Here is a 25,014-nt window from a genome sequence, read left to right on the forward strand (position 1 = left end):
CAAACCTGCACTGAACATGAATAGGGAGAGAAGTCTGACATGGCAACTCTTTAGCTCAGAAATATCACAGTGGAAATGTAAAGGGGAACAGAGGAGATATTTGGGTATGGTGTTTGTCAAAAACTAGTCATAAAAAAAAAACATGCAGTCATGCCATGTTGTAGGGGGAAAACAGTCCATTCTTTCAACCTCAGAACTTCAAAAATTCAGGGCTCAAAGCTCCAGAAACTTTTCTTACAAACCTTTTTCAAGTCTTTCTTTAGTTTCTTATCTCTTTGGACTTTGTGTTTTTAAAATCTTCTCCAAGACCATAATGACAAGATTTTATTTTTAAATAAAAGCTGATATTCTTTAAGAACGTCAACATTTCAAAACCTGACATTGTAAAGATCTGGCAACACTGGCTCTCAGAAGGTTTTGCTGCTCCTTAATGACTTCGGATGGCAGCAGATAAATATTTTACATCTCCAAACCCACCAAAAGCTAAGGAAATAAGAGAATACTGTGCCTTTGACTAATCTCAATATAGACAATATAAATTAGACAAATAATTAGACATCGTGAACTATGCAGCATTTTAACAAATGGTTCACAAAGACATTTAGAAAACTCAGTACATGACTTATTTCCTGTGAGAGTATTTGAAACACACAAATCACTGGAATGGTCTCCCACAGCCCATCCATTCATTTTAGCACCTACATAATGAGATTATTTCAACCCTCTTGATCCATGGTATACAGTTTCAGAGCTTTAATGAACGTGGAAAGAAATAATAAAATGGGAGGTGAGAGGGGCAGAGAAGGGAACTCACACTTGGCTTTTTTACCACAGGGACAGACATCCCAGCACACTGTGAATGGCACCAAGGCCAGCAGTGTGACTTAAGAGACCCTGAAATGAAGGGTAAGAATTGCTTCCCTCACCAAACATTCCCCCTTTCACTGCCAGATGCTAATAAAAAATTACATGGGTATATAAGAGATTGTCCTGCTGGGAAATCCCTGTAGAGGAGTAAGCTTTCCACAGGGAGACATTGACAGGGAAAGAGAAGTTACTTGCTCCAAATCTTCCTTTCATATTTCCCCAAGCACCCCTAGTCCCTGGAGGCTCTGCAGGCCCTCCCCACTTAACACACATCCAAATATCCACAAACACAAGGCCCAGGCTGGTTCTAACTTGTGATGACAGGCTGAAAAACAGAGGGTTCAGAACGAAACCCAAGGTGTGACAGCAAGTGTACTCATCATACCACCTGCACTGGGAGCTGCAAATCTCACAGGAGCCAGCAGGTTTCACACCAAGTGAAAACATCTCCAACTGCTCAACTACAAGACTCCCAAAGCCAGTCACTGGAAGTTACAGGTCTGCTGTCAAGCCAAATCCCCTAGCAATGCACACAGGCAAAGTCATCTCCTAGGGGATGAAGGACCATCATGACCATAAAAAGCATCTACTTTGAATCCAGTTATTTTCATCTCCTTAGTGTCCATGCTGACACAGGGGAATACCTAGCAGATGATTTCATCGTGCACACTCTTAAGTTGAAATTCAATAAATATATCTGAAGCATAACTCTCCTCCCCCTATCACACACCCTGATCATTTCATATTTTACAAGGCTTGGCATCTGCACTAAGTGCTTTTGGTGACACAGGAAAATTTGGATCCATACTAATCCAAGCTCCAGAATAACTGGAGGAGAAAACATGTCCTATTCAGTGCAGTGTCAACTCTCCAGACTCTGCTCTCCAAACCTTAAAAAAAAGTCGCACTGACTTGAGCAGATGTCATTCATACCTTAAGAGAAGTCCACAAAGCCAGAGACAGAATATGTGAACTTTCTCTCACGTTGGTGTGAGATCAACATCAAGGGAGATGTTGAACATAATAGCAGTGACAGAAGAAATTATATACATCTTGAAGTGATCAGACACTTTTTTTTTAATGTTTATTTTTTGTGCCTTGCCCAGCAATGTTAGTTTAATCTCAAGCTACAGCAGGTCAGCAAGAACCAAAGTGTGCTATTGTGGTCAATCCCAACTTTTCTACACCTTGGGTCTTTTCCCTTCTTGGTACTAAAGCTATTCCTGAGGGATGATGAAAAATGGGGAACCATACAGACTATAAAATCAAGGATGTTTGGCCATCTCCAGCTAAAACCTCTGTAATTACTCAGATTACAAAGCACACCAGCAAAACTTTTACTTCTATTTGATAACTTGAAGAAATTCCATAGACTGAAATGGCCACGAAAATCCTGCTAACTCTGTGCCTTTAGATCACTAAGATGCCAAAGGCTCAAAAGGCCTGCAAAGTTGTCTTAAATAATGTTGCTCAACTAGTAAGCTCCATGTGCAGTCCCAGGCAATACTCTGTGCCAGAAGCAATAGCCAGTAATTCAGGGAGTCCTGGTTGAGTGCTATCTGATCTGTTGGTCTCTGCTTCGGCTCAACACTTTCAAGCCTTCTGTTTCCTGCACTGTTGATCTGAACTCGGTGGCCAAGATGACAACTCATTAAAGTAAGCAAAGCAAACTAAAAAGAAGCTGGGGGTTAAATCTTGTGCTAAATGACTTTATTAGGATGGCAAAACTGGAAAACCGGCAGTGGAATCGCTTCCCATTGAATGAGCAATCAGGTAAAAAACAGAGGATTTTTCAGAAGCACGAGGATGTTGAATGTCTTATTTATAAGAAAAGTTTCAATAATATTCATTAGTAACTTCTTCAACAAAATACAAATATTTCAGTGAGCATCTGCTTGCATTTGCCTCTGTCTTCCACTCAATAGTAACTACATGCATACAGCCTAGCAACTTTAATGCTGATTTGTATTACTAAATGTTCTAATATTGCTAAATATTTTAGTATTGTTAATTTTTTAATTTTTTTTAAGGTCTGCCTGCACAAGAGTTTGCAATCACAAAGCTTTCCTCTGATGAGGAGGGAATTTGATTCTGAAAGCACTAAACAGGCATCCCAGACATGCTCTAACAATTCCTTTCCCATCTCAATTCCCTCACCAGGCACAGTTCTTAGGAACAGAGTAGTCAGAGGATGTTGTCCCATATTCACAATAGCAAGTTTTGCCAGAGGTGTTTGCTCTCTTGGGATTCCCTTTAGCCTGAACTTATGCCCCACTCCTTGCCTTTTGTACTTCTGCGATTGCACCTTACAGTTTTTCTTGATCCTGATCTCACTCTTATTTTACTGAGAGATGATCAACTATCTTTCTTTGTAGGGTCCAGTCATGGGTTCTCCCCCAAGTTCAAAGACATAAAGCCCCTCAGAGCACATCCACCTCCTCACCACAGTATCTGTATCTTCCTTCCCAATGCTTCCCTCTGTCCAAATACGGTTTCTTACTCACTCTTGCTCCCTGATTTTCTTTTTGCCATGGTCATTTCTTAATGAGTCACACACAAAGCAAAACCACGGAGAAAACACAAAAATCTTTCAGCTCCAGCAGCTTTGGTTGAAGTGTTCCAATTCTGATAATTTCAACACTAACCCTCTTTCCTTTCACACGTGGTATCTCATTGAGATTCAGAGATCCTGCAGGGCTAGACAGCTGCCAAGAGCCCTTCAGCAAGGTCTTATTGACAGGGAGCACATCTTTAAACTGACTCCACAGTCTGACACATCTGCTTTCTAATATTAATCCCTCAGTCATTACTGTTGGTAACAGCTCCCTCTTAAGTGTTTGTGGCAGCTGCTCAACACAAAATCATACTTTCCTGAGGATCTGAAAAATTGCAGCCAGCTGCCTCCAGTTGTTCGGTTTTCTTAGAGCTGCTCTGTCCAAAAGTCTCCCCCCACTCCACGGCCACCCCCTTTCGCTGTTGGAATCGAGCAGAGCACAGCAGGCAGAGGGGTCCCCATTCATTCACTCACCCCTCCCAGGCAGGGGCACTTGCCAGCACAGCCCTGGGCAGTCCCACAGGCGGTTCCACTCCTGCTCCGGAGCTGGCTGCTGCGCCCGGAGAAAGTCGCTGTGCTTTAGCCAGAACATCCCTGCACCCTCGGCCTCATCCCCTGGAACTGCGGGCAGGGATTGCTCCACCTTACAGGTACTGCTGGGTGTCATTGAAATGCAAACGATCCAGGACAATTCCCGTATTCCCCCCCCTTGGTGTAACATGAGCCAAATTCTCCTGCTATAGAGGATTCAAACCACAACATTTTCATATCTGATCAGCAGTCAGAAATTTTACCAAAAAAATAAAAATCAGTTCAGCCATAACAGATGATATCCTGCTGCTCAAGCTATAGTTTATTATATATATATATAACAATAAGAAAACCTGGAAACAGGAGCAACCAGGCACTTACTCCCATCTAGAACACCGAGCAAATGAACTTACACAATGCAGTGATACAAGGAGATTTGGGTTTAGGGAAGGAACAGTCCGAAATACGAAGAAACCTATTACTCAAGGTACAAGATGGAAGATAGCAGTCAAACTTACCAGAGGAAGAAGACTGGGAAATTCTATGGGACACTACAAGAATAGCTTAGTTCCTCTGAAAGAGAAAAATTAGTGCAATCAGTAGATGAGTAGCTCCCAGACAGTGCAACTCAGGGACTGCAGGAAAAACATACTGGAAAGGGAAAAGGTGGGGAAAGCAAGTATTCAATGATAAATAAAATTGGTGAAGGATCGCAGACTAAAGAGGACAAAAATCATGGATATGTTTATAGGGTCTCTACAGAAAAAAATTAAGATGTAACTGAAGCAAGACCACTGAACTGTTCCTAGGAAGGTAACAGCACTTTTGCAGTACCAGACAGCAACCAGTTCCTCAGGCTCCTTAGGAACTGCACTCCCATCATTAAAGCAACCTGGAGACAGTGCAGATGGGTGGGAGATGCGGGTCACTGGGCCTCTGGAAAGGGCTTCACTCAAACACTCCATAACAGCTTAGCCAGGGGCTGAGCCTGGCTGTCATCTCTCTTTTTGCCTCAGGCCTCCTGCAATCCTGAGTAATGCTGGCTATTCCCTGTGAATAGCCCTATCCAGCCAGGAGAGCAGAGTAATGCTGCATAATCTCATGAATAAAACCAGTTAAGGTAAGTCTTACTGGCTGTAGAGGTCGTGAAAGCTCTTAGCAAGCAGCAGTGCCAGGCAAAGAGGAAAGAATTGAGATTTGCCTCTCTGTATTAGGCAAGGTAATAAACTCATTACATCCACAGGCTGCACGGTGAGATTTTTGTCTGTCTCAACACTGAGTAAGACTGGTTTACAAAGGAACAAGCACAGCTCGCCTCAGATCATATCCAACAGGAGGCTGGGCTCCAGCTGAATGCTTGTCACACTGCCTAACACAAAATCAAGCTGGGTTTGTTTGCTGCACCGAAACTGCCTGGAGCAGCTGCTGTTCAAAAGGCACCTGACTTCCCGAGCAAAGCAAAACAACTCTTAAATTATTGCAGTAGCTAGCTCTGGCTGAAACAGAGAGAGGATGTAGTGTCCAGCAGAGTGATATAAATCAAAGCAAGGAGAGAGGAGAACTTCCATCAGTGCAGCCCTGGATAATGCAGTCAAACAGGATGTGATGAGATAAGGCTGTGTGTGGCCTTGCACACCATCCAATCAGTTACACATGAGATAAAGGAAACAGAGCACAGAGCCTTGCTGCCCTAAGGAGGGCAGGAAAAAACCTCACAACCCAACAACAAAACCCAAAGGCCAGCTCAGATCCCACTAGTCTAGGCATGGCCAGCTCAGGGGTCGATCCTGAGCAATGGGCAGCTCCTGCCCAGCTCCCACATACAGGCCACATCCCGAGGCCACCAGCCTGGGACTGACAGAATGACTACTGGGTGATTTATGTCTCAGCTGGGAGAGAAAAACGAGCCAGCAAGGGCAGCAGAGATTGACACTGCCAGGTTGTGCTGGGACTGAGCCACGCACTGGGCTGGCCCCAGCTCTCAAAGGAACAGTGGAATTCCTGGGGAGTCACTGTTATCTCCCATGTGGGAACTGTTCCCAGAGCTCCCATTCTCCCTGACTTTCCAAGACATGTGGCATGTGTTTCACAGCTTCCCAAAGAGATGAAGGTTGTGGCAGGGTGAAAATGGTTAGTCACCCTGGTGGCTAGCAGCAGCAGTCCCCAGGAGTCATTCTCCCTGGAGCTGGTTAGAAAGCAAGGAACCAGGAGGGAGTTAAATAATCACATCCCTTCACAGAAGCAGTGGTAGCAGTCAGCTAACACAGGAAAATTGTAACTGTCCCTTTAGGTACAGACAAGTGTAGATATTGACTGACTAAAACGACTTGAGAATGACCAAACCAAGTTAGAGACAGAAATAAACCAAGCTGAGCATCTTCCCAAAGAGTATTATTCACATAATTATTAAAGGATAGGGAACCTTTAATAGCAACCTAAAAAAACCTCGCTCCTAAACTTGCCGAAACTCAGTTGTTCTGAAAATCTCACCAATGGGCTCAAAAGCCCCCATTTTACCTATGGAAAAAAAATAGAGGATGAAGATGTAAGTGAACTACCCAGTGGAAAAATCAGAATAAGGTTAAAATCTAGACAAGAACTTCAAGGCAAGAAAAGGTTAACTTTAAAAGTGATTTGCACTCTCAAGTGGTAACTTCAGCAGGGCTCATAACTTCAGAGGGGCTCATGTCTGGAAATAGAGCATATTTTAAGGGTTTGCTGACAAGTAACAGTAAGCTGATACTCATAATTCCCACTTTATGATATCAAAATCAAATCCTTATTTCCTAATCCTGCCTCCTGCTCATGACACCTTTCAATCTCTTCTCTAGGGCTCAAAGATAGATGCTGCAGCAAAGCCTCACAACTGTGACATACCTAGCTCCCACGACACTAATGGCAGAACTGAACACGAGCTCAGACAGGAGACAGATGTTTGCAAATCCCACCCAATGCAGTGAAAATGTTTAGCTCCAAACCCGTAGTCAGTCTCCAGGAGAAGAAATAGCTGAACCTGGGCTAAGAGACTTCCAAGAGAATAGACAGTGATCACACAACCCATGAATGCAGTCAAATTTCCCCTCCTGTGGTGCTTGCAGGTGGTCTGTGTTGTGGGCATGACCTGCCTGGTCAGGATTAAGCCCTCTACTAAAGGCTCAAGACAAATGCAAATCACTAACAGGCAGAACAGGTATATAAAGTGGGGCCAATGCTCAGTGCTCTTTTGAGTTTCCCTCCCTCAGTCAACCAATTACTCATGTACTTTGATTTTAGTAGTAGCCAGGCATGAGCTCAGAGGGGCTTGATGCTTGTCATAAGCAAAGAACAGCCACGATGAAACACCTGCATCAAATGAATGAAGCCTCCCATGGGGTATCCAGATACCCCAGCTTGGATTTGGGGTACACACTCCATCTGCATCATGCAGCAGGTCAACATTCATTGCTTACACATTCAGTTCTTAAGGCTGACACTGAAGAAAGCCATCGTTTCTGTAAAACAGTGTGACATTTCCTAGCAAACACACACCAGACCTTTCTGCCAGATTCCAGTGCTCCTACCAGTTTGATACATGAGACAGTAAAGCCACCCTTAACTCAGACCCGTGTAATTTTGAGTTCAAAACTCTTTCCTCTCTCTAAATGTGGCATAAACATGTCATCATCTCCAACCTGCTGAACACAGAATTTCACAGAAAGCAAATTAAAATCATGAGAATCTGTAATTACAACCCCGAACCTCAAACAGGAATCAGTTAAAAAAAAAAGAAATGTCAAAAACTGAAAAACAAACTTGTCCCCAGATATTACAGGAAAGTATGAACCTTCTGATTTATCTCTTTGCCCTTCCAGACCCTTCTTGCCAGGAAGGTCAACAGGTTATATACCTTCTGCTGGATTAATCTACAGGAGAACAAGGGCAACTAGCCAAGCAAAACTAGATTCTTAAAGGGACACAGCCAACCACAGACTCTGTTCCAGTTTTTAAAGCCTGTTCTTACAAACAAAACCTTTGACCAAAAGCAGTGGAAAAAGATGCTGCTACTCTGTTTTTCAGAAGTATCCATCACTAGATGGATAGAAACAGAGATTTACATGTTCTACCTGCAGTTATTTTCTTCTGATCACGTAGATCCTTCACAAACAAGTGGAGGCAGAGAAATAAATATAATTTTATTATTTTATTTTCATAAAGATAATTCAAAGAGCAGTGAGTGTGCTTGGATATAATCTTCTTAAACAAACCTCTCTTTTACGCCTTTTTTTCCCCCCTAATCTGACAAGATTTTAAATCCAAAAGATCTGCCTAAATCCTGCTAGTCTGGTACAAATGAGCTTTATTTCAATGAGCTTATGGAGATGTATGATCAGGTAAAATGAGCTTAGGACACATTAATGAATCCTCCCTTTCCATTTCAGTATACACTTGCTCCACGTTCTCTTGACGTCTCCTCCTTAGTCCAAGCAGTCCAGGCTACAAGAGATTACACTTTGCCTGGACATCTATCATTAATGGTTACCACGCTGCTGGAAGGGAGGCACTTTGAGGGCTACACTGATTTGTTTTCTCTTTGGCAATAGCAAAGCAGATGTTCCCAAGGCTTGCACCCAGGCTCTGAAAGCCACTGGCACTCATGTCTCAGAAATACAGGAGGGTAAAACACCTACCCTGTGGCAATCGCATTCTAAGGAAGGTAAGAACAAGGTAATTATAAACCTACAAGAGAACAGAAAAACAGAGCCAGTGACTCAGCCAGTAGCACCAGGAACTGGAAAACCTGCCCCTCCCTAGCAGGAAAACGTCTAATTCATACGGTGTTAAAAACAAAGGGGAGTGACTGCATCATCTCCAGAAAAAGGAGGACCCAAGGGGCAGGAAAAATAAAACCAAAAACCTACCAAACCCTCCCCCCATCCCCAAAAAACCCCAAGAACTCAAAACACCTCCACCTACCCCTAAAAAACTCTTTCTAATAATCTAGTCTCAGATCTTGTAACGAGCTCCATACATGCCAGCTCATGGCTTTTTTACAAGGCTCTACAAAGGAACATGCCAGGCATCTATTTAGCATGGTTGTTGGTAGAAGTTGCAAATATATGAACATCCATTCCCGTAAATCCTAATAAACCTGACTGCTCCTCAAAGGAAGATAGAAATGTTGTGAAGGTAAAGAATGAAAAGAACACAGTGACCAACAAAATAAGTTTAGATTTAAAATAGCATTTGCTGCTCTTTACAGAAATCACAACTAAAAATTACTTCAGATTGGCTTTGGAGAGCACTGATCATATTATTAGAAAATTAACTAATGGCTTCAAAACTATGCTTCAAAACTATAAACAGAACCAAGAGATACAGAGGGCATTTACTGGGTTGCTGCAGGGATCTTTGCTAGTCCAGTTGTCTTTGACATCTTAATCAAAGATCTAAGACTGACTCAAAGTACTGTTAATGAACTTTGCGGGTGATACAGAATGAAGTTTACAAGCACCAGTGGGTAGAAACAATTCAAAGGGTGTAAAAAAGAAAACAAAAGAAGCAAGGGAGACAAATAGGACTATGTGGGAAAAGTAATGCAAATAAAACCCAGAGATAAAATCAAGGAAAAAGCCCTGCCAGAAGAAGCAGGAGCTAAAGACAAGCAAGAGTGAGAATGCTGAACAAATGAGAGAGTTGTCTGCAAAGCAAATGCTTCTGCAAAATGACCAATGTGACTTTAATCTGCCTGGGCTCAGATATCACTTCAGGCAAGGAAGAGAGATGAATCACCCCAACTCGTGTAATATTGGATCTCATTCTGACAAAGAAATACAGATAAACTGAAGAAAGTGAAGAGTATAAAGCACCTCCGATAATTAGACCTAGAAAATTGAAAATTATTATTATTATTATACCCTCAATAGCAGCTTGTAAGAACTTAGAAGATGCAAATGCAGAGAGAAATAATAACCAATAATTTCAGAGAAATACACAACAAAGGAAAAAACTGCTGCAGTAGAGTAAGAAAACTTTTCTGATGTACATTGGGTGATAAAAAACTTGCCCCAGAAAAGTTTTACATGCCATGGGGGAGTGGGAGGGAAGAACCAAACCAAACCCCAAAGCTAACAAATGAACAAAAGACAAACATGAACAATGGGGAAAGTGTAATAGATCTTTAAAAAAAGGTAATACTGAATTTTACATTTTCAAGATTCAGTCGTGGTCAGATAAAACAGAAAATAGTTATGCTCTCACAGGAGCTACTGTAAACATGGCCCAAGGAAACGTTAAGAAAATGTCCCCATTCTTCTCCCACCCTTCCCTTCCTAGTCACTGCACCCCCTTCTCCAGACACACCAGCACATGACCATATGATTAACCTGACTGGAGAACGAACAGATGTGGCTGAAAACCAACTTGCTAAAAGTGATAAAACTTGCTAAGAGCGTTACTTTTCCTCTGGATCAGTCCCGGGCAGTGAACAGCAGTGCCAGTGTCCCTGCCAGTGACAAAGCACAGAGATGTGACAAGTAAGGAAATGGGCACTTTGAGGCTCTGGGGACACGTCCACAGCAGTGCCAGCTGAACCCTTTGTAGACCCACCCCTTGGCTTACACTGGGATGGAACCAAGAGCTGGGAGACAGAGAAAAGGACACGTAATACCAAGGAAGGAAAGCTGTGAATGAGCATGCAAACAGAGCAGAAAGCTGTAACTCTTGGAAACAGTACTTTTCAGCAACCCTCTCAAAACTCTACTTACTCTGCTTGAATTCTATGAAACCAGTACCTGAGTAAAAAAACCAACAGGAACTGTGATTTTATGTGAGCCACAGACAAGATACTGTGACATGAAGCTCTTTTTCTCTTTAAAGCTTGGCAGTACTATTTTCATACCATTTTCCCACTGATGTTCTTTAATACAGCAACATTGAAATGCTTATCACAATAACAGCTTAAAATACTTCAAAACCATTGGTAGCATTAATATAAAAATCAAAAATAGTGGCAGCATCCAAGAGAGTGGAGAAATTCCTGGTAACCATTCTCACACACATTTATTTGCTTCCAGGATCACCTCCAAGAGGACACAAACAATGAGCAGATAGCCCGGTTTAGAGATTGATAAGACTGTTGCATGCTTAAGTTTGAGGGAGCCATTCCCACTGGGATTTAGGAAAACCTGAAAAGGTGACTGCACCCACTGCAAAAAAGCCTGAGAAGGTGACTGGCTGCCCTTCACTCTGCCAACCCGAATTCCAGAGAAAACCAGAGTCCCTTAGCATCCAGCAGCCCTAATAAAGAAGTCCCTCTGTGTTCACTACAGGATGATCCCAGGCTCTTCTCTGTCACGAGAACAAGCTATGGAAACCCAAAGGCTTTAATTGCACAGGTGAGTGTAGAGCAGCCTCAGCCCAGCCCCAGCACTTGCTGTGTACCCACTCTGCTTTCCTCTTGTTCTGCTCCTCTCGCTCCTCCCCGTTACTCTCTGCCCTGTCCTGCTGCCCACTTCCTTCTGCGGGAGAACAATAAAACCTCTCACATCTACCCAGACAGATGGACAGACAGGTGAACCAACGCTCTGCTGACTCTGGACACAGACACCGCCATCAGGTCCTGGCCAAGCCGACCTGTCCCCAGTAACAGGAAAAGCGAAAAATAAATCCAATCCCTAAATCTCCTTTACTCCTGTTCAGCCCCCTGCACTTGAAAAGTATTTTGCATCGCTTATTTGTAGAGGAGTCGCAGAACCCAACTCTTAAGGTTAGAAAGTAACATGAGTGTAACTCCAGGTTAAACAAAAACAAAGTTGGTAATTAGTTGTGGTTAGTTCTGAGTTTTTGTTTGTTTTTGTTAGGGTTTTTATTTAACATATGTGATCGTTCACTATAAAATACTTTACAGAAGTCCATAAACCACGTAGAGTTACACTTCTTCCCTCTTCTGCAAAAAAAGCCTCACTTAGCATCCCATGCAAGAAACTGTTTAAACGGAATTATCTGCACAAGACAAAAGAATACTCCGGAAAGCTTTTTGTTTGTTTTTTTTTTTTTGTGTGTGCGCTCGGTTTGTTTGGGGTTTCTTTAATCCTTTCCTGTGGCATGCCACCAAAACTCATCTCTAACTTCAGAATAACTGAACTGGGAAAATATTCCCTCATCTTTTGGTAAATGCCCTACCACAACCTACGTACCTTCTCACAGATAAGCTTCCTTATTTTTTTTGTTCTATTTTTCCCCCCAAAATCATTCTCCATAATTTACATTAAAATTTACTACTTTAAGTACTGCTCGTCCTTTCCACCCTCCCCAAGCGCATTTCTACGAACTATACAGAAACCGCTTTTTTCCCCCCCTCCCCATCAGCGCTGCAGTTTTCAGCGACCGAGTTCCCGAAGTGGCAGCGTCGGCAGCCCCTTCCCGGCGGGGGAAGCCGCCGGAGGCTCCATTGAGGATGTTCCCATCGCTTCCTTTGTACGCCTGTGCCTCGCCTGTCGCACACGAGCGGCTCCGCACCCTCCCTCCCTTCCAGCCCGTCTCCCGCAGGCACCCGCGCCAAAGCCATCGTGGAACAGCGTGTCCCGACCTGAGCGAGGCAAGAGCGGCTGCTGTTCCGCAGGGGCAGCGGGGACCGGCTTCAAATCCTCCTTCAGCTCCAGGACTTTCTGCCAAGAGAGCACCGAGCGCTGTAACTGCGCGCCTGCCCCTCGCTCCCGCTCGATCCCCACCTCCGAGCCCGCAGGGATGGGAGCGGGGGCTGGGACGGGGGAGCGGGCGGGTCAGCCTCCCGCTCAGCATCGTCGCCGCCGCCAAGTCGCACAGAAAAAAAGTTGGCGAGGAGCGGCTCCAGGGTGGGCCCGCGGGGCTCCCCCTTGCCGGTCCCGCGGCGGCGGGGAGAAGCGAACAATGCCGGGCCGGGCGGGTGGCCGGGAGAGGATGGAATGGGATGGGAGCGGGGGGGCAGCCGGGCCGGCGGGAGCGGAGGCACAAAGCGCACACTCACCTGAGGAGCGCGGCGCGGCCGGCGGGACGGCGAGCCCGGGCGGCGGCGGGGCGGGGGGGCGGCCGGGCAGGAGTTTGGGAGGAAAAGGGAGGGTTTTTATTTCCCCTGGAGTTTGAAAGGAGGAAGTGAGGAATGCGAGGAATGAGAGTTGGTATGAAATGAAGACGGCCGAGGGAGGGAGGGACTGCCGGTTAAGGCAGGGGCTGGGACGGGGCTGGGAGGGGACTGGCGGGGGGCGGGGGGCAGCGGGAGAAGGGCCGAGGCGGAGTTGGGAACAAAACCCAGCGGGGCCGGGCGCTCCTCGGCCGGGGGCCGTGTGTGACCGGGGCGGAGGGAACGCGGGCAATGGCCGGAAGAGGGGCCCGCGGGGGCGGGGGAAGGAAACTCCGGGCGGGCGGCCGGGAGCGGGGGAAGGGGGCGGCTCGGCAGCGCCGGGAGCGGGCGGGACGCCGCCGCCTCCAGGAATCGAGAGCAGGCAGGGCGCCCGGCGCGGGAGAACTTGGAGTGCGCGGCCCGGACGGGCCGGCCTCGAATCCCCGGGAACGCCGGCACTTGCCTGGTGCTTTCCCAGGGGCGATGGGCCAAGCGCCCATGAGGGCGCCCCGGCCCCGGGGACAGCCCCGCGCCGCCCGGGCAGGGACGCGGCTCCCGGGCTCCCCCGTGCGCGCCAGGCGCGGCCCGGCGGCTGCGGAGCCCCTCAGAGGCCGGCGTGATTCCCACCCAGCACCGCGGATCCACTGCGAATAAAACAGCCCCAGCCCGACCCGCAAAGCGGTGTCTCCCCGTGGCTTTTCTCGGTCACCCGTCGGAGCTGCTCCTTTCCTACCTGTTCGTACAGGAATGACAGTGTGCTGCGCTAGAAAATGCTGATAGGAGACTGAGAAACGCACGAGGGTTGAAAAGCCACATCCCCAAAAAAAAAGCAGTAGGAAACCAGCAAGTTTAGTAAATGTAGCTACGTCCTTGCAGCAGCTCGGGGAATGCAGCTGCCTCAGCAAACCGAACTTTTCCACGGCTCCGGCAGTGATTTTGCCACAGGTGGCTGGAACTACGTGTGACGAGTTATAACATGGTTGGCTTTCTTTAAAACTTCAGTATATCAAAGAAACTGAGGGTTTTTGTAAGAACCCAAAGCTAAAATGTTCCATACTTTTTCAAATTGCACTGAAAATTGCAGAGACCTGGAAACAGGTCCTAAATGTGTCCTAAGGCCTCAGAATCCAGATGGCAAACCCCATCAATTTCATAAAAATAAGGTTTTCTGATACAACTGTAGAAATGGAGAGTATATACAATATAAATAAGATGATGTCACAACATTCAGTGAAACGATTTTGGGGGTGTGTGTTTTGTCTTGTTTTTTTTAATATAAAGCCCTGTAATTAATTAATTTAGTCACTGTTTCTATTAAGATATATTTTAAAAGCTATAATATATTTTCTATTAAGCTGTATTTTAAAAAACCACTATGTATATGAAAGGTAATTCACTTCTCATCACATACATTCAGCGGGAATTCTAGGCCAGGTCTCATAATTATGTGACTAACATTGTTTTGCTCCTATTTCCTTGCCAAACCAACACAGCTCAAAGAGAAGGAATTGAAACCTATTCCTTCCTGTGAATCATCACACAAATTGTTTGCAGGACTTCAGTCAGTTGCAGATGGAAACTCACTCAGGAGAATACAGGTTTTTTAGTGGTGGGTTGTTTGGGGTTTTTTACTAGAGGTAATGCAGAGACAAATGATTCTGCTTAGAACAGAAAGCTGAGAGAGTTGGGCAAACTTATCAGATTAATTCCCCAACCTTATTTGTACTCTATCAGAATGATTTTCTTATGCAGTTTTTAAATAAAGCCCTTTTCCCCCCCGCCATGGTAAATTAGTATTACTTTCCTTATAATAAACAAAAGGCTCAATTCAGTTAAACTTAAAAAAAAAATCCTTTGTTTTCACCAAAATTTTCAGCTGTTTTGTTGCAGACAGTGCAATGGGTTGCCTTGTATGGAGATGTTAATTGAATCAAATTAAATGATCAAAAATTTCAGCCTCTGGAATATATTCAGCCATTTATGAATACAAAAATTTAACATTAAATTGAATGTTAAATTCAATGTTCTAAATTGAATGTTAAATTACCATATATTATGGTTACCACAGCCTTTACCTTAAAGCATGTTGGTGAAGTTAGTTTGCTTCTGGATCTTCCATTTTGGAACAGAAGAAGTGACCTCCAGCTTCCAGGGAGGAAATAATAATTCTATATAGAACACCTTAAAGGACGCAATGAGAAAACAGAAGCTATAGAGTGTATAGTTCAAAAGGTAAGAGTTAACACTGGTACAGGATCTCTGCCTTCTTTCCTGGCAGGGCTTTCAGTTGTTGCCATCTCACAGTGGGGGCCGGCTGTTTTCCCTGTTAGTAAGGGAGCCCTTACACATCAGCATTGCTTTTCTACTCTTTTTCATAACTATGCTAGGCCAAATCTCTCAGCCCTAGGAATACTTAAAGGACTTTCTTAGTTCTGAACTAGTTCCAAACTGCAGATGGGTACAACAGTTTGATCCTGTAGTGAAGATGAGATTCCTGACTCTGCGAAAGAAGGAATCTGTCCATAGCTCTGCGTCACAGGACTACACACAAACCCTTAACTCAACTTGTAAATCATAGGGAAGGGTTTTTCTTGTCTTCTGTATCAGGAACAGGAAACCTAATTCAATGTCACCCAGGAGATTTACAGAGCTGTTAATCCCAGCAAGTGGAGGAGCACATTAATTAATTATTAGTATAGGTATAATAATTATGCTAACAGAAGCAAAACCTCCTGTCCTACTGCTACCAAATTCAGCAGCAAAACTTCAATGAGAGTGAGACCCAGCCCTAAAAGCTCAAGAAATCACTGTCTTTTATGTTTGTAAGCCCAAGAGTCTATAGCAGCCTAAGAGCCATATCCACCTGCTAGGCTTGCCTTTAGGATTCAAATTTAATCATTTAATATGCTTCTTTAAGATCTCACTAGGATTTCTAGCATGTTACATTTACATGTATGCAACTAATATTACTGTGTTAAGAACAAATGCCCAGTCATGTTTCCCACTTAATTTTCTTTCCCCTCTAAGACTAATTTGGCTCAGATGAAAATAACAGAAAAAACACAGGTGTTTGAAGAATAGGGCTTGCATGTTGAGAGCTGTGCCAGTTTCTGATTATCAGATCCATCATATCTCCTCTTATTGAGGTTCATACATGTCTCAGTGGAAATAGGAAAATATAACCACTTAACTTGATGTTCTTCCTAGCCTTGTATGACTTCAGTACCTGATTCAGAAAACATACATTAATGTGCTACAACAGTTGAATGGGTTCAGATGGAAGGTGGGAAAACGCCGTAAGGACCATCTCAAATGCCCTAGCTGGATGCTGGGAAAAACATTAAAAACATGGGGCAGAGAAATTTAACTAGCTTAAACAATCAAATAGAAGCCCAGAACTATAGCGTAGGGTCTGATAATATTGGGGGAGGGAGGGGGTACAAGTATTAGAGAGACTACCTTTACATTTATTCCCAGATTTCCAAGTGTATGGGAAAAATATCTAACACCACAAAGAGTGGGAACTGAGAATTACAAAGGAAAAGAGTAAGACAGATGATACTCAAGAAATAGAAAGAAACTGAGGTAATAAGTCACAGAGAAGGAACAAAGTACACCCACAAGTGACAGCAAAATAAAAACAATCATTTAGAATTAAAGACTTTCAATATATAAATTAGTTTATTTTCATTTAGATATAAAAGTTATAAATACAATTAATGTAAAACAGTATCTGATAAAGATGACTGAATCAGTTCATCTGTCTGCATAATTTGGACTGAGGGGCCGTGACATGATCATTTGATGTCAAGAAATAGCTTGAAGAGTCACTGCTGACAAGGCTAATTAAGTAAAAGGATGCTTTCTGGGCACACAGAAAATCATCTTGAATCAGAAATTAGCATCCTACCCTCAGGTCACCCCAAAATAACATAAGGCAATTTCTTTCACACATTCCTAGTCAGAAAAATAATCAGACAGGTACACAAACTGACTTCCTTTCCTGGATGGGCAGAGGGAATGCAGACCTATCAGCCAAGACTTCAGAAGAGCACAGTTGGAAAGCACTGCCAGGTCTCATCCTCAGCCTGATGAGCAGGAAGGCACAAAACAGATCCATCAGCATTTAAGTTCTCTTCACGGACTGCTTTTCTGATAAGATCATCTCAAGGAAATATCTCAGCAGCTACTGAAAAATGCTCATCTGAAAGATACAAGAGCTGGACTTCTCAGCCTCAATTCATTATTTTACAGTTAAATACAGCATTTACTTTGTGATTACGACCATTATTCTTTCTGGCAATATCAGAAAACGTCTTCACAAAGTTCTGATAATTTGAAAGCACAAGTGATACCTACCGCTGCAAAGACTCCAGAGACCAAAAGCAATATATCTACTCTTTGCAGCTTGAAACAGTTAATCTGCTGACAAGAACAATATCCAAAGCTGGAGAACACCTAATTCTTGTCTCAGTAGAGAAACAGATTTCTCCAAACTATTGTGCATATGGGTAATAGGCAAGAAGCAGGCAAGACAGTAATTGTTCTGTGCTTCAGTACACAGAAGATGTGTGCACTGAGGCCCCCAGGCCACACCGTGCTGCAATCCACTCTGGTGAGTTAAGGCCACATGAATCAAGTGTTCCATGCTGTGACACAGTCTCCATACTGTATATCCAGTATTAAAAATGGAACATTGGAAGGACACATTGCAAAGCCTTGTGGTACAATTACAATAAACTTACTGATGCCTTTGAAAATACCTGTAATCTCTTTTTGAGGTAACTCCTTCTTATAGGCAGGTTAAAATTATTTATACAAAATCTACTTTAATATGTCATGCCTTGAGATAATGTCACATTAAAAAAAAATTGGTCACAAACTTATACCTAAAATGTAGCAAATTTCATGAACAATGGCATAGTTAAAAAATATTTCTCATCAGTTTACAGTCTAGATTCAACCAATCCTGAATTCTGCTTTTCAGAAGTGATACTGCATATTGTTACAATACTATCTTCTGCCACATTCAGCCAGATTCTATCATCTGTTCAGTCTCATTTTTCACATGGTTAGAAGTAACAGAAGTAGCAATGAATATAATATCAGCCACTGAAAAGGGAGTGTTTGAGATATGATTGTTTTTAGTTTGGTAAAAAAACTGTCAAGGGATGGAGAGAAATTAGAATACTGAAAGGGAAATGGAGTATCAGTCTTAGCAGACAATCAATCATTCCACAGAGTAAAAGTCTTGTATTAGAGGCAATTCCAGCTGTTCTCTTTTTTTCTGAGTTCATCTCCCAAGCTTTGTGGAAGCTTCAAGGTAAATGAACATTTAGCCATTATGTTTCTAATTCTAGCTGCAAGGAGTTCCAATAACTGGGCTTAGCCCACTCTCATGCAGCATCTGTAAATAAGGATTCTAAAATCAGAATCAACACCAATGACAGAAACATCACCTAGATTTCTTGCTCTTCCACAGTCCATACAGAGGCTGCTCCCAAGGTGGTCTGCTGTCAACTCCCACAATGCTCTGAAGGCTGGAATTGGTTTTCTAGTAAGCCTGCAGAAGTCTGTTCTCCATTTCCCTTCCAATATGCTCTTCATTGCTACACCTGCAACTCTTACAAGACGTAGGGGTGGGAGTGAGTTCCGTGTTTCATGTCTGTTGTCCCTCACTCACAGACCAATTTACTGTCAAAGCTGGAGAGTCCAATAGCAAAAGCCTGAAGAGCACAGAGAGGGTAATTATAGTCCAGAGTGAACACATCTTCTGCTACACGACCAAACTGCATCACGATGTAGTCAGCTGGGGAGAAAAGACATTCAGAGATTAACAAATTTCACAGTGAAGCAAAATAAAAAAATAAACCACAACAACTGAAAAAAAGCAGCAAAACAAAATCCAACCACAAACCCTCCCCACACCTGCCAGTCCCAAATATATGTGGTTGGTGTATCCATCCTTTCTCACCAGAGTGGCCTTGAAATCTGTCCTCTAGAGTGACTGATATTCTAGAAATTATTTTTCTTCTCAGAACCAAAGCTCAAACCATTATTTTGCTAGCCTGAAGGTGCTGTATTAGACCTTTTCTTTCACTTCAGGAAGCTTTCATTTGCCCCCTCTTTTGCTGCAGTTATGGACAGCAGAGTCTGCATCCACCCCAGAAAAAAGGAGGCCTTATATAATTTTCCTGACAGCTCAGAAGTCCCCAGTAATCATGAATGAGCTTCCTTTACCCAGTTTCCCCCCTCTAGGAAGGGGGGCCTATTCCTCCCAACCTCATGAAATAAATTAGGTTCTCCCTGTTTAAGTAAGTCCCACACGCTCTCCACCAGACTCTTACGGTCATTGTCATGGACAATCTGGAAGTTCTTCACTGAGGCCTGAGTGACCCTCCCATGGAAGTTCAAAACATAGGATTGAGTATCATCATTCCAGACTGGAGCCTTGTTGTGCAATTCAATGAGGTTCTCTAAATTTTTGTTTTGCCATTTTGACAGCAGACCCTCATGCTCCTGTTCAGAAGAAAGGAATATATTTATCAGATTTGGAATGGCTCTGCTTCTGAGTGCCACCTCTCGTGTGTATGCACTCTGTCGCTTCATTCCCTGTTTAATGAAACACACTGATATCACTTAAACTCAGTCCTACTGAATACTTTCTGCAAGTACCAGGAAGATACTTTCATAGATTCCCACTCCAAGCATTCCTTTTCACCCAATAAAGTAAAAAGAGTGATAGGGAAGGAAATGTGTGTACAGGAATATTCAGTCCACAGATAATTGCCATTCTGCTGGCATTAATCCCTTCTGATAATTTTTCTCTGATCCTGTTGCATCCAGTTTCCATTTCTAACACTGTAAACTTTGAAATAAAAGAAAATAATCCACAATTAACTGCATAGTGCCCTGAGGTGCTCCAGTACAAAGTCCAAAGGCTGCAGCAGAAGGTAAGGTTAAATGTCATCCTATTGGGTCTAATGAGTGATGCTCAGTGTGAAAATCAGATAGAAATAAAACCAAAAAGATACAAAAAGGAAGTAAAACAGGATATTAAATTTGACAATTAATTACAAGGAGATTCAGGTTGTAGTGAAACATGACATATGATTTAATTTTAAAAGTTCTGCAAGACATAAAATCAAAACTATATATGTTAAAACTCTGAAGAAAAAGAGTCCAAGTTTAAGGTACTAATAGGAGAAAATGCTCAGAAAACAACCTGTTGCGGAGATCTGACTGATACGGCTATAGTATGTACTTCAGTATTATACAAAATACCATAGTGGATTTTTGAGGATAACCTAAATAAAACTTCCTGTTCGGTTTAATTACTTTTAAATTTTATCTTTATTTACTTTTAAAAATGCAAAACAAACCCCTGAGAACTGGCACCAACTAAGTGGATTTAGATTTAGGTGAGAAAATTAAAGGCAGGCCCATGGAACCATTACTGTACTAATGGGAGAGATGGCAACACCAACTGAAAGACAATGAATAAATGAGCACTTCCAGATACAATTTTTCTGACCATTCAGATTCAGATTCTCTTCCAAAAGAGATCCAATTAAATCTCTTTTCTGGGCTCTCATGACTCTCTATTTCCATTCTTGAAGACTCTTTTTCTCTGACCTCAGGAAACACGTTCTTGTCCTACTCCTATCTACTCTCAACATGGCTGCAAATACCATTTTCTACCTTAAAACATTGACCAAGCCTTTCAGTTGGCACCTGTTCTTTCTGCCTGATGGTCTTCTGTCACCAAACATAAAATCCACATTAAGGGAACCTAACAATTTTCATCACACACCTTAACATACCTTCAGATACTGTTCTGTAAGCTTTTAGCTCTAATGCCTCTCATATCTACGAAAAATCCTCACTAAATAGTCACAACAAAACTCCGTCTTCTCCTCGTCCCTCCTTCTCCTTCAAGAATCCTCCTTTTCTGCTGCTCCCACAAAAGAAGCTAACAGCATTCTGATCAGAAATGTATTTATTCCCTAGCTATTGCACCAGCAGTACCTAATCTGTCTATTGCCTGTCTCAATCCACATCCTGGCTAAGAATGCAAGCTCCTGGGAGAAGCAAGCCTGTCCAGCGTTTATCTAGTCCTCAGCACAACAGGACCTCACCATGAGGGCGGCTTGTAGCTGCAAAAGCAACAAGGGAGTGAGAAGTAAATCATAAATAGGCCGCCCAAAGGACCTATAAGGATACAAATACTATTCAGAAAGCTACAGATTAGGTAGAAGGCAAGAATCAATACATTTAGGCGACATTGTATTTATTCTCCAGTAGACTTGTTAAAGCCCTGGCCTGTAAAAGCCCTGATTGTCAGCCACACCCAGCCCTCTACAGGGAAGTTTTAACCTCTTCCTTCAATCTGAAACATGACCAAACTTCATAACTCACATTTCGTGGACGGATTGGAATTCGCTTATGATTCATGTTCATTCCTGGAATGATCACAGACATTTTTCTGGGACCCTTAAATCCTAAGATATTAGTTTCCTGAAAGACAAGGAAAGCCATTATTTTCAGTAAACGAGATACTTCACCTCAGAGAGGGAAAGACAGCAAAACTGCACTTGTATCACCATTTGTACTAGTTACTAGAATTTTGCTGGCGACAACTGTAGCAGCAGTTACTATTTGCAACTGTGTTTAATCACTGAGAACTGCTTTCTCTCCCTTTCTCATTTAGAGAACAGTGTTAGGAGATGTGCACGGTATAAACTAATTTGGAGTGCATTTCTTACCTACTAAAACATTTACAACAAAATTATATAAGTGCAATTTCCAGGCATAAGTTTTTTGCACCTGAGGCATTAATGTGTTGAAATATTACTAGTGAACAAGCCTTAACTACAACAGACAGCAAAAAATCTTTGACTTGACTCTGTGTTGTCTGTACATCACCAGTTAGTCTAAAATGTTTCTGAACAATGATATTTTTCTTCAGGTGCTGTTATTTGTGTTTAAGAACACATCTACAATTTTCTCTCAAATCATACTGTTTTATAATCGTTTAAGAACAAACCCAGGAAGGGAAGTATTCAGCAACTATCCAAGCTTCAATCTTAAGAAGATTTTTCCGGAGTACTGAAGGAGACTGCTCCAAGTGGATTGAGTACAAAAGGCAAAGGAAAAAAATCCTGGTGTTCTCAAACCATTCATTTAACAGTATCAGCCAAAATCCAAGGGTCCATTTAAAATGTTCTGTAACAATATCCATGATAACCTTTAAAATTCTCAAAGACCAATTAAAAGCTAGAATCTTTTAGAAGTACTGAATTGATTGACAGAAGTGATACAGCTTCTCCTAACACATTAATGCATTTTACAGACACAGACAAAGGTCTTTGGAGCTGCAACCTCTTTTACATCACTTCAAAAAATCTAGGGGCATGTATAAGAATGAGGGCACTGATTTTATTAATATTTAAACTTTACAAAGTCCTTATATATATAAAAGTTCAGAATTCTGAAAAGCTGACTTTATATTAACTGTCTGTGCTCATTCTAACACCTTGCTATGTCCAGCTAGGTAGGAAACTCAAGAATACTATATACAAAGAAAATATCTAGTAATACTTCTGTAAACAGCCTAGTACTGGAATTATCATATCAATTTCTTCCCAAGTGCCATTAAGATGAAGAGCAAAAGCAAAAAATCAAGACACTGCTCCAATAGGCTCATGCATCTTTAAGCTACTGTAAGGAAAGTAAAAACACCTGTGAGAAAAATAAAAATTCTTACACTTCACAGCAATTGTTTCATAGAGAACCTCAAATTTTACTCCAACTGTAATACAAAACAATGTGACATGAGAACTCTCATGTAATTCTGTAGTCTCCACAAGTGCCTCCTTACTCTGAATCCTATACTGAGGTGATTCACAAGAGCAGAAGAACACCTCTAAAACAGCTAGCAAATCACAATTTACCCTGGAACCACATCTTTACCACTAACAAGCTGCTATTGAAAGAATACCAGCTCCCTCCTATCCCTCAAAATGCCTTTGGTTCTGCACAAACTAATTATGTTTCACAGGGTACTCCCAGTTCCTTCTCAGGGTCCACCAGACACCAGCTGGGCCAGAGGCAGCTGTGTCTGGCTCCATGTAAAGCATGTGTGACTGGCCACACACTGAATCGGCCAGGAAAGAAGGTCATGAGGATGTTCGTTTAGGTATTTCTCCCACTCCTGACATTTTTGGGTTTTTTTTTTCATTAAAGTTGTAAGAGTTTAATCGGTGAGGCCTCTGTCTCTTGTTGAAATTTCTGGTTGAAATTGGTCACTTGGTTCCAAAGTTAAGTGGAGGAGGCTGGCAGCAGCCCGATTTTGCAAGCTGTGTTTCCTCGGTAACCAGGCACAAAGAAAGGGGCAAAAAGGGAGAGGCAGTACTTACATAACAAATAGCTGCAAGCTCCTGTCTTGTATGAGCCTTTTCCACTAGACTTTGTGCCTTGACTGGGTTAACACCATGGTCATAGACTGTAAATTTGGTTCCCATGAGGTTTGACCTAATGTCAGATTATGGAAAAATGCAGAAAGAGAGACATCAGTAGAAAGTTTTGTCATCTTTTGAAAGTATTTGTAAAATACAGCAAAAATACACATCTGCCATCTGAATCTTCCTGCTGCCAGCTCAGTAAGGAATGTGATGTTAAGGTGTGTGAGGAAAATTCAGTGACATGCCCATGTGAGCCTGTAACCTATCCTGGAGAAGCATCTAGACAATTTCTTCTGAGTTGCCACAGCGAATGGTAATGCTGAAGAAGGCTGCCAACCCAAGTGAATACAGATTACATGGAGCAGAACAATGCAAGTTCATTCTCTCTGAATTTAAACCAGATTGCCGGTCATAAACACAACTCAAAATCCTATCTCAACTGACTGTAGTTTTCATCTGTGGTTCTCACCTGAGTTTTCCAATGAAACTTTCCCCTTTCCGAGATAAATCTGTTGGATCAACTGATATGAGGTAATTGGATGTTTTGCTCTTCTTTCTTTTTCTCCCCGCAAGAAGGAATGTCTGGAAAAACAAAGCTTTGATCAAGACTTGTGCTTTGTAAGAATGCAGAGGCATTGCTATCCAAATTGTTATCTCTCCATTTCCTGTATGCACTCCCTTTTTTGTTCTGTGCTAGTATTACTATCTCCACAATTTCGTTCTCTTCCCAAGGGCCCAGCCTGAAATCCTCTCTCCCCATCAGATCACTTGGCAGTCTAGATTTAATGCACCTGTCCTTTCTAGTCTTCCCTCCTTTTCTTCTGGAGCAACTCAGTCTTCCTGCTCTTTTTTAACATTGAACATTTTTATTCTTTTTCAATTTCATCTTTCACTGTATTATGGCTTTTAAACCACAATACAATCCTAATTACATGCCAATTCCCTCCTTAGTGCCTTGGCTGAATATATGCTGTCCTCATCTGCATGATGGCTGTTCTCCGCTACAGGTTTCTTATCAAAAGCTCTCCCTTGCACCAAACACATTTTTTTGGTAGGAGTACAATAGCCAAGATAATGTGTGCTGCTTCCAATACCTTTTTGTTGTCATCCCTTTCCAGATGCATGTAGTAAGTAGGGAAGAGCCCCCGGTCCATTCCCTTTTTATCTCTAGTGATTCGACACTTGACACTAATTCCACGGGGTGCAGGGCGCAATGCAAAATCCTCCAAGTTCTCTACTTCTCCCAGCTGTGCATCTGCCTGAGGGGATGGACTACAGGAAGCACCTGTTTCCTATGGGAAGAAGCATCATATTAGCAAATTAATATCAGATCAGAGACTCTGGTATTCCACAAGAAAATAGTGGTTTTTTGAAACATAAGATATCACGTCTCCAAAAGATACTGGGGAAAGGAAGGTTATACAAGATACCACCTGTATTTCCTCAGAAGAAAGCAGCTGAAGGTTTTACTCTGAGGAAAGACTAGGTCTCCAAGGGGAAAAGAGAAAAAGTACCCATTAAGC

The 25,014-nt window shown here is 42.6% G+C and overlaps 2 protein-coding genes across 4 annotated transcripts in view; both read right to left on the bottom strand.

Moving 5' to 3' along the window:
- The window catches only part of TEAD4 (TEA domain transcription factor 4), a 51,135-nt gene extending 38,016 nt beyond the window's left edge, over positions 1-13,119 (bottom strand). Inside the window, exons 1-3 of one of the 3 annotated variants that reach the window (XM_059838322.1) lie at positions 12,936-12,994; positions 12,519-12,597; positions 4,471-4,525 (exon numbers count right to left, since the gene is read on the bottom strand). The gene's annotated coding sequence lies outside the window, so the exon portion shown is untranslated. Of the gene's footprint in view, positions 1-4,470; positions 4,526-12,518; positions 12,606-12,935 lie in introns of those variants that run through there. The other 2 variants (XM_059838321.1, XM_059838319.1) reach the window with 2 other exon arrangements.
- Positions 13,120-16,687: 3,568 nt separating this feature from the next.
- Positions 16,688-25,014, bottom strand: part of TULP3 (TUB like protein 3) — a 32,492-nt gene continuing 24,165 nt past the window's right edge. Inside the window, exons 6-11 of the mRNA XM_059838318.1 lie at positions 24,586-24,783; positions 23,961-24,073; positions 23,447-23,561; positions 21,447-21,545; positions 19,376-19,547; positions 16,688-18,837 (exon numbers count right to left, since the gene is read on the bottom strand). Coding sequence (XP_059694301.1) covers positions 18,704-18,837; positions 19,376-19,547; positions 21,447-21,545; positions 23,447-23,561; positions 23,961-24,073; positions 24,586-24,783 — 831 coding nt within the window. The 3' untranslated portion in view covers positions 16,688-18,703. The remainder of the gene's footprint in view (positions 18,838-19,375; positions 19,548-21,446; positions 21,546-23,446; positions 23,562-23,960; positions 24,074-24,585; positions 24,784-25,014) is intronic.

Source organism: Haemorhous mexicanus, chromosome 2 (genome assembly GCF_027477595.1).
Source record: "Haemorhous mexicanus isolate bHaeMex1 chromosome 2, bHaeMex1.pri, whole genome shotgun sequence".
Lineage (NCBI taxonomy): Eukaryota > Metazoa > Chordata > Aves > Passeriformes > Fringillidae > Haemorhous > Haemorhous mexicanus.